Source organism: Semicossyphus pulcher, unplaced genomic scaffold (genome assembly GCF_022749685.1).
Source record: "Semicossyphus pulcher isolate SPU_LCO1_2020_fin unplaced genomic scaffold, fSemPul1.0.p SCAF_21, whole genome shotgun sequence".
Taxonomy (NCBI): domain Eukaryota; kingdom Metazoa; phylum Chordata; class Actinopteri; order Labriformes; family Labridae; genus Semicossyphus; species Semicossyphus pulcher.
The window spans coordinates 23,237,501-23,250,000 of NW_027211695.1; the positions used below are offsets into that span (position 1 = coordinate 23,237,501).

Consider the following 12,500-nt stretch of genomic DNA (forward strand, 5'->3'; position numbering starts at 1 on the left):
TCACCACTTCCTGTCCCGTCATGATCCTCACCGAGTTCATGGAGAACGGAGCACTGGACAGCTTCCTGAGGGTGAGACAGGCTGTAATACCAGCTGCATACCTGTCTGTTCGTCTCACTGTCTCTCTTCCTGTCTCACTGCCTTGCTGTCTATCCCTCTGTCTGTCTCCCTGTCCACCTGTCTATCTGCAGATGAATGACGGACAGTTCACCACCATCCAGCTGGTGGGAATGCTGCGAGGGATCGCGGCGGGGATGAAGTATCTGTCAGACATGAGCTTTGTCCACAGAGATCTCGCAGCTCGAAACATCCTGGTCAACTCCAACCTGGTCTGTAAGGTGAGACAGTCAGCCCACCTGTCTACCTGCACACCTGTCTTTCTGTACATTGTCCTCCTAACAGTTTTTGTTTGACTCTCAGGTATCAGACTTTGGTCTCAGCCGGTTCCTGACTGAAAACTCCTCTGACCCGACGTACACCAGCTCTCTGGTGAGCCAGCTGCTGATAAAGCTAACTAGCAGGCTAACGAGTTAGCCACAAAGAATACTTGGAACATTCATAAACTTGTGTCTCAGCTCTATTATGATTGGCTCCTCCTCCTGGAGTCCCTCAGGGTCTTGTTATTGGTCCTCAGTCCAGTTACTGTTTTCTTTTTAAAGCACTCAATTAATTCCCCAAGGCTTTTATTTTGAAAAACAGCTGCCAGCTTCTCTGTAAGGTAACTGTCTCTGTCACCTATCAGGGAGGAAAGATTCCTATTCGCTGGACGGCTCCGGAGGCCATCGCCTACAGGTGAGTGTCGGAACCTCATGTCAGAGTAAAAGATGTTTGTTGTCATTCAGCGCTCAATAAAAGCGATTTATTTTATTGACCTGCAGGAAGTTTACGTCAGCCAGCGATGCGTGGAGTTATGGCATCGTCATGTGGGAAGTGATGTCATACGGAGAGCGACCATATTGGGACATGAGCAACCAGGACGTAAGAAAACATGACTTGTTGGTTGACCCTTCTTACACAGATAGAGTATCACATGGTAAAAACAGCCGATCATAAATATAAACATCTTTTAGTCTCTTCCGTCTGCTCCGGACTCCTCCATGCCGTCAAACAAGCTTCATGATTTGATTGGTTAAAGAAAGGTACATATCACTAAGCGTAAACTGTCTGTCTCTCAGGTGATTAACGCCATCGAGCAGGACTACCGCCTGCCCCCGCCACCGGACTGCCCCTCCTCCCTGCACGCGCTCATGCTGGACTGCTGGCAGAAGGAACGAGCCAATCGGCCGCGGTTCTGTGACGTGGTCGCCTCTCTCGATAGGCTTATCCGAAACCCCGCCTCCCTGAAGGTGATGCACCCGGAGGGGCCGAGGTGAGGCTCTTTTACACACCTCGTTAAGAACGGGGGTGAGGGGGGGCCGGGTTTGATTGGCAGATGCGGAATGTCATTTATGCACCAGCTGCTGGGGGTCAAAGGTCAGAGGTCAGACTCCAGGGAGGCAAAGGCACACATGTGGGGAATGTGTGTGTGTGTGTGTCGGGGGCGGGGCCTGTGCGCAGCCAGCTGTGTGATTGACAGCTGTTTACACAGACAGAGCTGTTTACATGAGCAGGTGCAGAGTTCACATTCCTGGATTAAAGTTCAGAGTGAAGTAATATCCTGTCTGTCTGTCTGCTGTCTGTCTCTCACAGGGAGGTGTGTGTGTGTGTGTGCGTGTGTGTGTGTGTGTGTGTGTGTGTGTGTGTGTGTGTGTGTGTGTGTGTGTGTGTGTGCGTTTCCTGTTCTGTCAGGTGAAACGTGACTTTAAGAGAAGCTGCATCATCACATCCCTTCATACCTACAGTTCTTCTTCTCAGTGCAGCCAGCTTTTATTTTGAAGGTCTAACAGAAGTAGTAAACAGGGCGCTCTTCCTCTCAGGTAGATGTTCAGGTGTACAGAGAACATAAGGTGTGCACCTCTGAAGCTCACTGATGATCCCGTCGTGTCTCTATCAACTCCAGCACATCAAACAGTGTTCATTCAAACTTAGATGTGTCATCAGTGAGCTTGTGAGGTGCTGCTGTCGTGATAGCTCTTTACAGAGCCAGGCTGTATCCCCCTGTGTCAGTCCTTATGCTAAGCTACGTGTAGCTTTAGCATACAGACATGGAAGTGGTGTCTATCTGAATGTAAATCAATAAAAACGGTCTGAGAGTTTTTAAAGCGACTTTGAAGAGACGTTGTGTCGGCTGCCCTGATCTCCTCCAGCAGGACATCCCACAGGGGCCGGGTCACCTTTAGCGTTAAGGGCTGAGCAGGAATGACCCAACACAGGATCTCAGGTTGCAGTAGGCTGGTAGGAGGTCAGGAGGTCGGCTGTATATTCCTGAGTTCAGATATTAAATTGGCTTGATCTTATGAACCAACAACCAAACATGAATGACAGATGGACATCACAGCAAACACTCCCCAGAGGAACAAAGTCTGACATCTTTCTGTGTCATCAAACGTTCAACCTGATCTGATACCCCTCCCACCCTCCCCCTGTCTCTGTCTGGTCAGCATCATTAATCCTGTCTCTCTCTGCCTGTCTGCCTCTCTACCTGTCTGTGTCTCAGTCCGTCCCAGCCTCTGTTGGACCAGCGTGTCCCCCCTCCTCTCTCCGCCTGTGGTTCGGTCTCTGAGTGGCTTCGAGCCATAAAGATGGAGCGATATGAGCAGAGCTTCCTGCAGGCCGGCTTCGGCAGCCTGGACATCGTCTCACAGCTCAACACGGAGTGAGAAACAACATAAATACACACTTTACATATCTGTTCATATCTGTGACACTAACGCGGATTTATAAGTTATTTACATTTTAACAAACGGCTAACTTCCCGTCTGTTTCCATAGAGACCTGCTCAGAGTGGGCGTGACCCTCGCTGGCCATCAAAAGAAAATCCTCTCCTCCATCCAGACGCTCAGGATACACAAAGCCCCGCCCACCCTCCTCTACTGACCAATCACTGCCCTGCTCTGCTGTACTGTCCAAAACCAGGATGTCGCTGAGCCCCACTCGCTCACTTAACCGACCGCTGAACTCTGATCCAACCTCTCATTTTGACCTATCATGGCCTTGCAGGACCAGTGTGACTCCGCCCCCTGATTGTCTTACCAATGAGAGGCCTTGATAAAAGAGAGAAATGTGACGTTTAGGAACCACGAAATCTCTCAGAAACACTAAAGAATGGACCTGTCCTCTTTAAGGTTCATGATGTTTGACTCCGGTGCAACAAGACTCCGCCTACTTTCTATACTGACCAATCAGAACCAAGAACAGGCTCTTGCTCACCTGGTTGGTCAACACTCAGGACGCCCTACCTTCCAGAGCACACCAGCCATCCACAGCTCAGGAAAACAAAGCTCCTCCTACATTTCTGCAGATTTAGTTAGACAGATGTTATCAATAAACCCCGCCCACTGCATGAGAGCACAGCTGGGATTGGTTCCCAGTTGTGTAAATCTCATGGTGACTCCTGGATGGAAAACCAGAACTCCCGTCAGACAGGACTAACCTCTGATCTCTGCTGGATGCGACTGGAAAGAAAACACTTGGTGGATGTTTGACTTTTATGTTTCCTGTGCTGCTTTTGTCAAAAACTCTTTTGGGGTTCAGCTGAAGGTCAAACTACGCTCCTGCCACTACGACTGCTGAGATCTGAGGGGCATTCAAAGGAGCAACAGGATTTCTGTCTGCGGTAAAGAGAGATATCAGAAGTGTGGAGATCTTGTGACACTCCTTCAGGAGTGTTCGGGATTTTAACCAAACATTGTGAGGAATTCTTGAGGACATTTAAAGGACTTTGTGGATTATCAAAATAACTGCACAGGTATTCCGAACAGACTGGTCGGTAGTCTCCATCAATGTGGGAATCTCTTCCTGAGGGACATCAGGAAGTCCTGAGTGGATTCATGTTATGACTTATCCACGTGTTCTTCAAAACCCTTCAGTGTCGCTCTCTCCGTAATCTGTGAGCATTATTCTGGGATCGCCTCAAACAACAGCCGTGAACATTTGGAGGAAATCTTGGGGTTTTCATGAACTTCAACATTTCTATGGAGCTCTTTTAAAAACTGTATCAGAACGTCCTCAAAGTTTGAATACTTGGAGAACTTCAGGAAGACTTCTGGACCACTTTCGTACCACTAAAGGACTCTTAAAAGGACTACGGGTTTCTCAATCTGTGGCACCTACTCATGGTGGGTTCCATTACAGTGACAGTACAGTGTATTCTAAGGAGCCTGATCCTCAGTGGTTCTCTCACTGACGGATCTAAAACAGTTTTTCAACCTTAAAGTGATTCTTCTCTTGAAACCATGTAAATGTCAAACACTAATCGCTGCAGATTCTGTTGTCAGATATTCGTCAGATCAAACATCTGAAGACTTTTATGTTACGACATGTTAAGAGTGTGGGAACTGCTCCAGGTGTGAGGAGCGGGGACAAAGACTACGACTGATCACGTTTCTGTATTTTAGCACTTTTTATACCTGATATTTTATTGAGATCGTGTTTTGAAGCCGAGCAGAAGATCAACGTTTTTATACTACACTTACATTTCAGGACAAACTGTCGTCGTATTTTGTAAAGAAAAGAAAAACAACAAAAAGATGTGTCTTATATTTCTGTGTGAGGACGGTGAGAGGATGTTCAGGACCAAAGATCTCTCTGGAGTCAGCTGTTATCAGTTCTGTCCACAGGAACCACTGAGTGACATCACCCACCTGTCAAACACTAAAACATTAAACCTTTAAACAACATGCAGGGTGTTGTATCTGCTCAGTCTCTTCCGCCCAGCAGCTGTGAAGCTGCGAGGCAGGCTAGGCTAACGTCTGATGTTCACAGGTTTCATTCAGTGTCTTCTGAACCGTCAAACCAAAGCCGTTTAAATCACTGAGCATTACAGATGTTGGTAAAGATTCAGAGGTCATGAACCAGGATGCTCCTGTACCGCCTTTAAACCAACAATCAGATCATCCATTGTTATCAAGTCGCCTTTTATCGCCTCAGTAAGTCGACTGTCTGCAGGACCAAAGATGTGAGGGGGTCCGTCTGTATGAATGAACCTGCTGACATTCAAATCTGCAGATGAACTAAAAACACGTGACTGTGACTGCGCTGCCTCTCATTGGTTCTCAGACCCGTCAATCAAACCACTAACCAGCCAATACAAGCACTACAGTGTACTCTCTGTAACCCTAACCCTACTCTACATTAGACTGTTGCATGATGGGAGTTTGCACTGATGGTCTTCACACTGAAGGCGGCTGTGATGTCATCGTTGCTGACACTGCTGATTGGTGGACTCAGGACTTGAAATCATGTGACCAACTTTATGTAATGGACAGTGAGCCGGTCTGATCCGGTCTGATCCGGTCTGGATTCTGGGCTCATGTCGTGAATCTGGATCAGCTCTGCCTGTAACCAAACAGCTGAATGTAAACATCAGTGATGTCCGCTGGGCGAGGGGAGTCTCTGTAAGCCAATCACAATAAAGATGAACCGTCCTGTCCAATGAGACGTCTGCTTTCAGTCTGTGTGTAGAGTAATGTGTTGAATGCAAACTGACCCTTTCTCAGTGAAAGCTTCGACTCATTGATCCAAAACACATCATGTATAAAGTAAAGATGAAGCCTTAATGTCAGCCGGTAGGAGTGTGTGTGAGCAGACGCCCTTCACAAACACACTGATTTTAACACAGCTGCTCTGCCTCCCTGTTACTGTGTGTCATTTGTGTTGAGAGCCTCTCCTTCCTGTGGACTTCTGTCTCCGAATTCTCCCTGAAGGAACTCCCTGGATCGGCTTTCAGGACGATCCTCGAGGCCCGGTACCGGAGGAAACTCAGAGGAGTTTGTTTTGATCTTCGAGTGTCTCTAGACGATGAGAGGTCTCACTCTGCCGCTTGTGGAAGCTAAACTGAGACCAGAGTGAGTTGACAGGAGGGCTCACTCTTGGTGGAAACTAAGAAGTTACGTTAGCGGAGGGGAGCTGAAGGGTTGTTTTCGTTGAACTGTGTAAGAGGACACGTGGCGTGTTATTTAACCTGTGAAGGACACCTTTTGCTGACATGTGTTTGCTTTGTGTCTGTTCATCGTATCCTGTTACTAAACTGGTCACTAAACTTTACGTCTGCTGTGTCTGGTTCCATGTGTTTGAGTTTACTGCACGGCCCTTCTTTGAGTGAGCAGCTGAGAGACCTGCTATCGGACAGGTGAAGAGGGATGAGTGTGAGGAGGACACAGCAGATCTGCTGGAGCCGAGGGCTGTCAGTCGTTGCCATGGTGACGCCTGTGGGTTGTGTTCAGAGTGGACTGTTCAGTCTGGTAGGCAAATAGGAAGTGGCGGTCAACAGGTGACCTCTGACCTGTGAGTCTGGGACAGGAAGTGACATCACAATGATGTCATTCTGTTTAAACCTGCGCCGAGTTGACCAACAGGAAGTTCATCCTGATTCATCCAGGTGTTTTACGTCAACACACCTTGTGATTTCTTCCTCATTGTGTCCACAGACATCCACCATCAGGAGGAGAAACGACCTCATGACCCGACACGTTCGCTCCACAGACTGTATAAAAAGATGGCCGACATGACGGCTCCCTAACAGTGAAGCCAAACCCTCTCTGTCGCCCCCTGCTGCCTGGCTGCAGTATAGCTCATAAAGCCCGCCTCCTCCATGTTAACAGATGGGACATGAGTCAAACTATAAAATCAAAATACACGTCAAAGACATTTTTAAGAACATGGTTTCTGTCATTATAGTTAGTTCTTATCAGCTGATTTATGTCACAGTGTTCATTGTTCTGACAAGTTTACTTTCAATTAGTTATTTGATGCTGTCAAAATGATGATTGACAGCTCCTGCAGCGTTCTGTTCCTGATTAGCAGAGTGGAGGACGAACGCCGAGAGGAGACGTTGTTGTGGCAAAAAAGAACCCTCTTGTCAGCCACTTAATTTTAATCTCCAACGGATAATAAAACTTGGTTGAAAAACTCTTAAAAATAGAATCAAAGTCTTCAAAAACTCCGACAGGCGGACACTAGAGCCTGTCAGAATCTGATGCCAAAAGAGTTCATTCTGTATAAATGCAAACGAATAAACCCGAGTCCATCCGGATGAGACTGCCACGGGTCAGCCGCTCGGGTCTCATATACTCTAAACCCCTCCCTCGCTGGGCTGCGGCATGTTTTTTTTATTTTCAGGTCTCTGCCTAATTAGTTAAAGTGTGTCGCCACCTGTTGAAAACATGTGAGACTACAGAAACGTTAACTTTAAGATTAGAAAGTTTCAACTAAAACTCTTAATTATAAAACTTTTGGATATATAGCTTCAACTCTTAATCTTATTTCATTATAAAGTTTCAACTTAACAACGTAACTCAAACAATCACTACAGTCATTGAGGTTTCCACCTGTGAACTTTAACCTCAGACCAACACAAGAAGCTGTTCTGCTGTTAAACACGCCGGCGTGCGGGCTCCTTGCTGTGTTTTCAGTAAGTTACTCTACAGGGGCTATTTCGGCATCACTTTCGTACAATGGGAGCAGATGGAGACGCGTCGTCCATCGATATATACAGTCATTGGTTCACTCTGTCACTGATCAGACGTTCACGCTCTGACTGCAGGAACTCTGAACTCTAGCAATCATGGCCGCCTGCGGTCATGTGACGTGTTGAAGAGGGAAACGCAGCTTCTCGTCTCCATGAACGGGTTTGTTTTATAACAAACAGCTGCTGAGTGTGTGTGTGTGTGTGTGTGTGTGTGTGTGTGTGTGTGTGTGTGTGTGTGTGTGTGTGTGTGTGTGTGCGCGTGTGTGTGTGATGTATAGGAAGGAACATTTCCACATGTTATTTCACTTTAATGAGCACAGTGTTGGCAGAGAAGCGAAGAAACAGAAGGTTTGTGTTTCATCTGGGAGAGTTGACGAGTGTGTGTGTGTGTGTGTGTGTGTGCGTGCGTGTGTGTGTGTGTGTGTGTGTGTGTGTGAGTGATATGTTGGCCGCTCTCCTGCTCTGTGTCTCTCTCTGCAGGACAATCAGTACTGACAGCTCTGAAGTGCCTCAATACGTGTGTGTGTGTGTGTGTGTGTGTGTGTGTGTGTGTGTGTGTGTGTGTGTGTGTGTGTGTGTGAGAGAGTGTGTGTGTGTGTGTGTGTGTGTGTGTGTGTGTGTGTGTGTGATTTTTCCAGTTTGAATGTTCCCCTCTCTGACAAACCTCCTGACCTCCAACATACCAGAGAGAACCTGGAGAACTCTTCAAGGATCCTGGAGCGCCCCGAGACCTCCTTCAGGAGTCCTGGGAACTCCTCAGGAACCATTGGCACCTCCTCCATCATGCACCTCCTCCATCATTCACCTCCTCCATCATGCACCTCCTCCATGATGCACCTCCTCCATCATGCACCTCCTCCATCATTCACCTCCTCCATCATGCACCTCCTCCATGATGCACCTCCTCCATGATGCACCTCCTCCATCATGCACCTCCTCCATCATTCACCTCCTCCATCATGCACCTCCTCCATCATTCACCTCCTCCATCATGCACCTCCTCCATCATGAACCTCCTCCATCATGAACCTCCTGGAGAGCTCCTCCAACTGCACAGGAGCACAGGTTATATTCACATTCAGACCACTGACTGTGTATAAAGATGGCCGACGTGTCTCCTCCTCCTGTCAGTGTACTGAAGTGAAGCCTGAACCCTCCGGAGCGGGCGCTGTGCTGTCCTCGGCGTGTCGGAGCCCTCAGGTGTCCTCGGCGTGTCGGAGCCCTCAGGTGTCCTCGGCGTGTCAGAGCCCTCAGGTGTCCTCGGCGTGTTGGAGCCCTCAGGTGTCCTCGGCGTGTTGGAGCCCTCAGGTGTCCTTGGCGTGTCGGAGCCCTCAGTCGTCCTTGGCGTGTTGGAGCCCTCAGGTGTCCTTGGCGTGTCGGAGCCCTCAGGTGTCCTTGGCGTGTCGGAGCCCTCAGGTGTCCTTGGCGTGTCGGAGCCCTCAGGTGTCCTTGGCGTGTTGGAGCCCTCAGGTGTCCTCGGCGTGTTGGAGCCCTCAGGTGTCCTTGGCGTGTTGGAGCCCTCAGGTGTCCTCGGCGTGTTGGAGCCCTCAGGTGTCCTCGGCGTGTTGGAGCCCTCAGGTGTCCTCGGCGTGTTGGAGCCCTCAGGTGTCCTCGGCGTGTTGGAGCCCTCAGGTGTCCTTGGCGTGTTGGAGCCCTCAGGTGGGCTCAGTCTGCAGCAGAACAGCTTCTCGTGTCGGTCTGAAGCAGATATTCACGCTGATGGAAAGTTCAATGACTGTAGTGTTAGTGTTAGTTACGTCTCCTCTCGCCGTTCCTCCTCTACTCTGCTACTCGGGAACAGAACGCTGCAGGAGCCCCATTTGTCCACAGAGCTGTCAATCATGAGGCCACACCCCCTTTTTATAGCATCAAATAACTAATTAAAAGTAAACTTGTCAGAAAAATGAACACTTGGACATAAATCAGCAGGATAAGAACTAACTATAATGACAGAAACCATGTTTGTAAAAATGTATTTGACGTGTATTTTGATTTTATAGTTTGACTCATGTCCCATCTGTTAACATGGAGGAGGCGGGCTTTATGAGCTATACTGCAGCCAGTCAGCAGGGGGCGCTAAGGACACACACACATGCTTGCCCACTTGATAAAGATTACACCTGTCAATCAACAGGTGATCAGTCAACTGACACCTCACTTCCTCCCCCTATTACCTCCCCCCTGGTAGTGTGTGTGTGTGTGTGTGTGTGCGTGTTAGTGTGTGACCTGTAAGTACGCACCAAAACACACACACACACACACTGTGTCAGGTGTGTGTAATGATGGAGCAGTGCATTCTGGGCAATCCTCTGCAGCCCTGTCTGTTAGCATGTAGCTTTCAGACCCTGGTTTACCTGCAGTTTGACCTCTGACCTGTGACCTGTGTGTGCCAGTGTGACTGATGACTGTGTTCAGTGTTAGAGCTTCTTTCATCTGTTTCTATCAGAGCAGCAGGAGGTCAAAGGTCACGGACACTCTCAGGTCATCTGATTGGAGACAGGAAACAGCGTGTGTTCCTGAACACATCGAAAAGAACACACACACACACACACCACAGGGAAATTCCAAACCTCACACACACTCATGAAATGATTCAGGATCTGGTTTGTCGTGTTATTGTTGGCTGCCGTGTGTGCGGTGTGTTTAATGACCTGTAACACAGAGAGTGTGTGTGTGTGTGTGTGTGTGTGTGTGTGTGTGTCAGTGTGTGAGTGTGTGTGTGTGTGTGTGTGTGAGTGTGAGTGTGTGTGCTATAGAAGAACAGCTAGCAATGAAGCTGTTAGCTAAACTCCGTCTTTACTTTCAATCTTTCAAATCATTCATGTTCATTATTTTGTAACACATCTGATCCATGCTGATTAGCATGTAGCTTGATGCTAACTGTTGCTAATCAGTTCTGGTGTCCTCTCCCTGTGAATCAGCTCAGACCTGCAGCCTGTAGTTAAAGCGAGCTCTCTATTACTCAGCGCTATGACTCATAGGTGAGGTGTCCTCCTTCCCCGTCTGAAGCTCTTTGTCTGTTTGTCTCAAACAGCTGTTTGAGTAAAGTTTGTCCTCAAACAGCTGTTTGAATAAAGTTTGTCTCAAACAGCTGTTTGAATAAAGTTTGTCCTCTTCAGTGTATAATATTGACCTATCAGAGAGCGGCTGACAGCTGGGAAACTTTGACCCTCCTCCCTCTCTGAACTCGTCTGATTGGTGGAACGTTAGTTATTTAGTCTCTCTCTCTCTCTGTCGTCTCCATGGTGATGGACTGGAAGGTGAGACTCTGATACCCTGGTGTGACCTTTGGCCCCTCCCTGCAGTAGCAGGAGGAGGCTCCTCTTCCTCTTCCTGTGGGCTCCTCCCTCGCTCACTTCCTGTCTGTCTCTCTGTGAACCCTGGCGTCTGATTGGCTGGTCCGACCTGTCGCCACATTCCAGTCGTTCTTCAGACAGGAAGTGATGTCATCAACTGTCCCCTGACCCTGCTGCTGTACCAGTTAGTGGCTTCCAACGTTTCCCATGAGGCCTTTCAGCAGTGGTAATGATACCTCTGATCACTGGTCCAGGAGAGAGAGAGGCCGGTCTGTCACAGAGGGCGATCATCGCACTCCTCAAACACACCAGACTCCATTCACAAAAACAGCGATTTTAGCTTCCTGGAGGAAATCAATGGAATGTCTGCTTCTTAGTCTGAGCCGAGGTTTGATCTCATGTCACCATGTTAGTCTTTATCACTGGACAGACAGACAGACAGGCAGGCAGACAGGCAGGCAGACAGGCAGATCTCCATCACACAGCCCTTTAGAGCAGCTTAAAGAGAAGCTGTAAGATGGCTGCTGTTTACATGTCACATCAGCCTCCATCTCATGTCTCCTTTTTCCTCCTCTGATCCTCCACATCTGGGACGAGTTAGAGAGGAATGAAGAGAGAGAGAGAGACGGACAGAGAGACGAGGTTCAATCTGAAGCTGTGTGCTTTTATAGAGAGCAGACTGGCAGCTTGTAGAGGAGTGGACCTCGTCTCTCTCCCAGGATTTGGAGTCTCAGATATTTCTTTAAGCTTCATTGTTTGTTTCAGAACAGGAAGTGACACGGCAATATGTTTCTGTGTTCACACCATAGACTGTATAAAAAGATGGCCGACATGACAGCTCCCTAAAAGTGAAGCCAGGAAACGAAACTAAAACAATCACTACAGTCAATGAAGTTTCCATACCTGTGAACTTTAACCTCAGACCAACACAAGAAGCTGTTCTGCTGTTTAACACGCCGGCGTGCGGGATCCTTGCTGTAAGTTAAGTGTGTGTTTTGGTCAGTGGAAGCAGCTACGGGGGCGCCACTTTCATACAATGGGAGCAGATGGAGACGCGTCGTCCATCTATTTATGCAGTCATTGGTTTAAACAAAGCAACAAACCCCTAACCCTCTATAGCTCAGTTATCTCTTCATGACAACTGTACGGGGAGAATCTTTATACAACTCACCTGTTTACATTATATTAAGGCTTACAGTCAGGTCTGTCTGCAAGGTGACAAGAAGACAGTGTTAAAATGACTGTTTTCTGAATGGAGTTTGGTTTGACATCAGGAGAACGCCACTGACAGACGCTGTGTCTGACTCGAGGTGACTGCGTCTTTGTATGAACCTCGTGTGTGTTGTTGTGACGACAGCAGCCTCCAAAGATTCACTCTCTACATTATTTCTAATCATCCATGAGACGACCTGAGCGTGTGTGTGTGTGTGAGTGTGTGTGTGTGTGTGTGAGTGTGTGTGTGTGAGTGTGTGTGTGTGTGTGTGTGTGTGTGTGTGTGTGTGTGTGTGTGAGTGTGTGTGAGTGTGTGTGTGTGTCTGTGTGTGTGTGGTTAGTTAGGCTAATATTATTTTAAACTGTTGACCGAGGCTGCTGAGAGCTCCGGCTAATACCTCAGACACACACACACACACACACAC

General features: G+C 48.2%; 1 protein-coding gene across 1 annotated transcript in view; it reads left to right on the plus strand.

The window, feature by feature from the left end:
* LOC138601088 (ephrin type-B receptor 4b-like) overlaps nt 1–5,696 on the plus strand; it is a 30,449-nt gene extending 24,753 nt beyond the window's left edge. Inside the window, exons 14-21 of the mRNA XM_069672669.1 lie at nt 1–71; nt 192–338; nt 421–489; nt 743–792; nt 879–978; nt 1,176–1,369; nt 2,597–2,755; nt 2,871–5,696. The exon at nt 1–71 is cut by the window's left edge and continues 177 nt beyond it. Of these exons, the coding sequence (XP_069528770.1) occupies nt 1–71; nt 192–338; nt 421–489; nt 743–792; nt 879–978; nt 1,176–1,369; nt 2,597–2,755; nt 2,871–2,976 (896 nt within the window). The 3' untranslated portion in view covers nt 2,977–5,696. The remainder of the gene's footprint in view (nt 72–191; nt 339–420; nt 490–742; nt 793–878; nt 979–1,175; nt 1,370–2,596; nt 2,756–2,870) is intronic.
* Nucleotides 5,697–12,500: the final 6,804 nt, after the last annotated feature.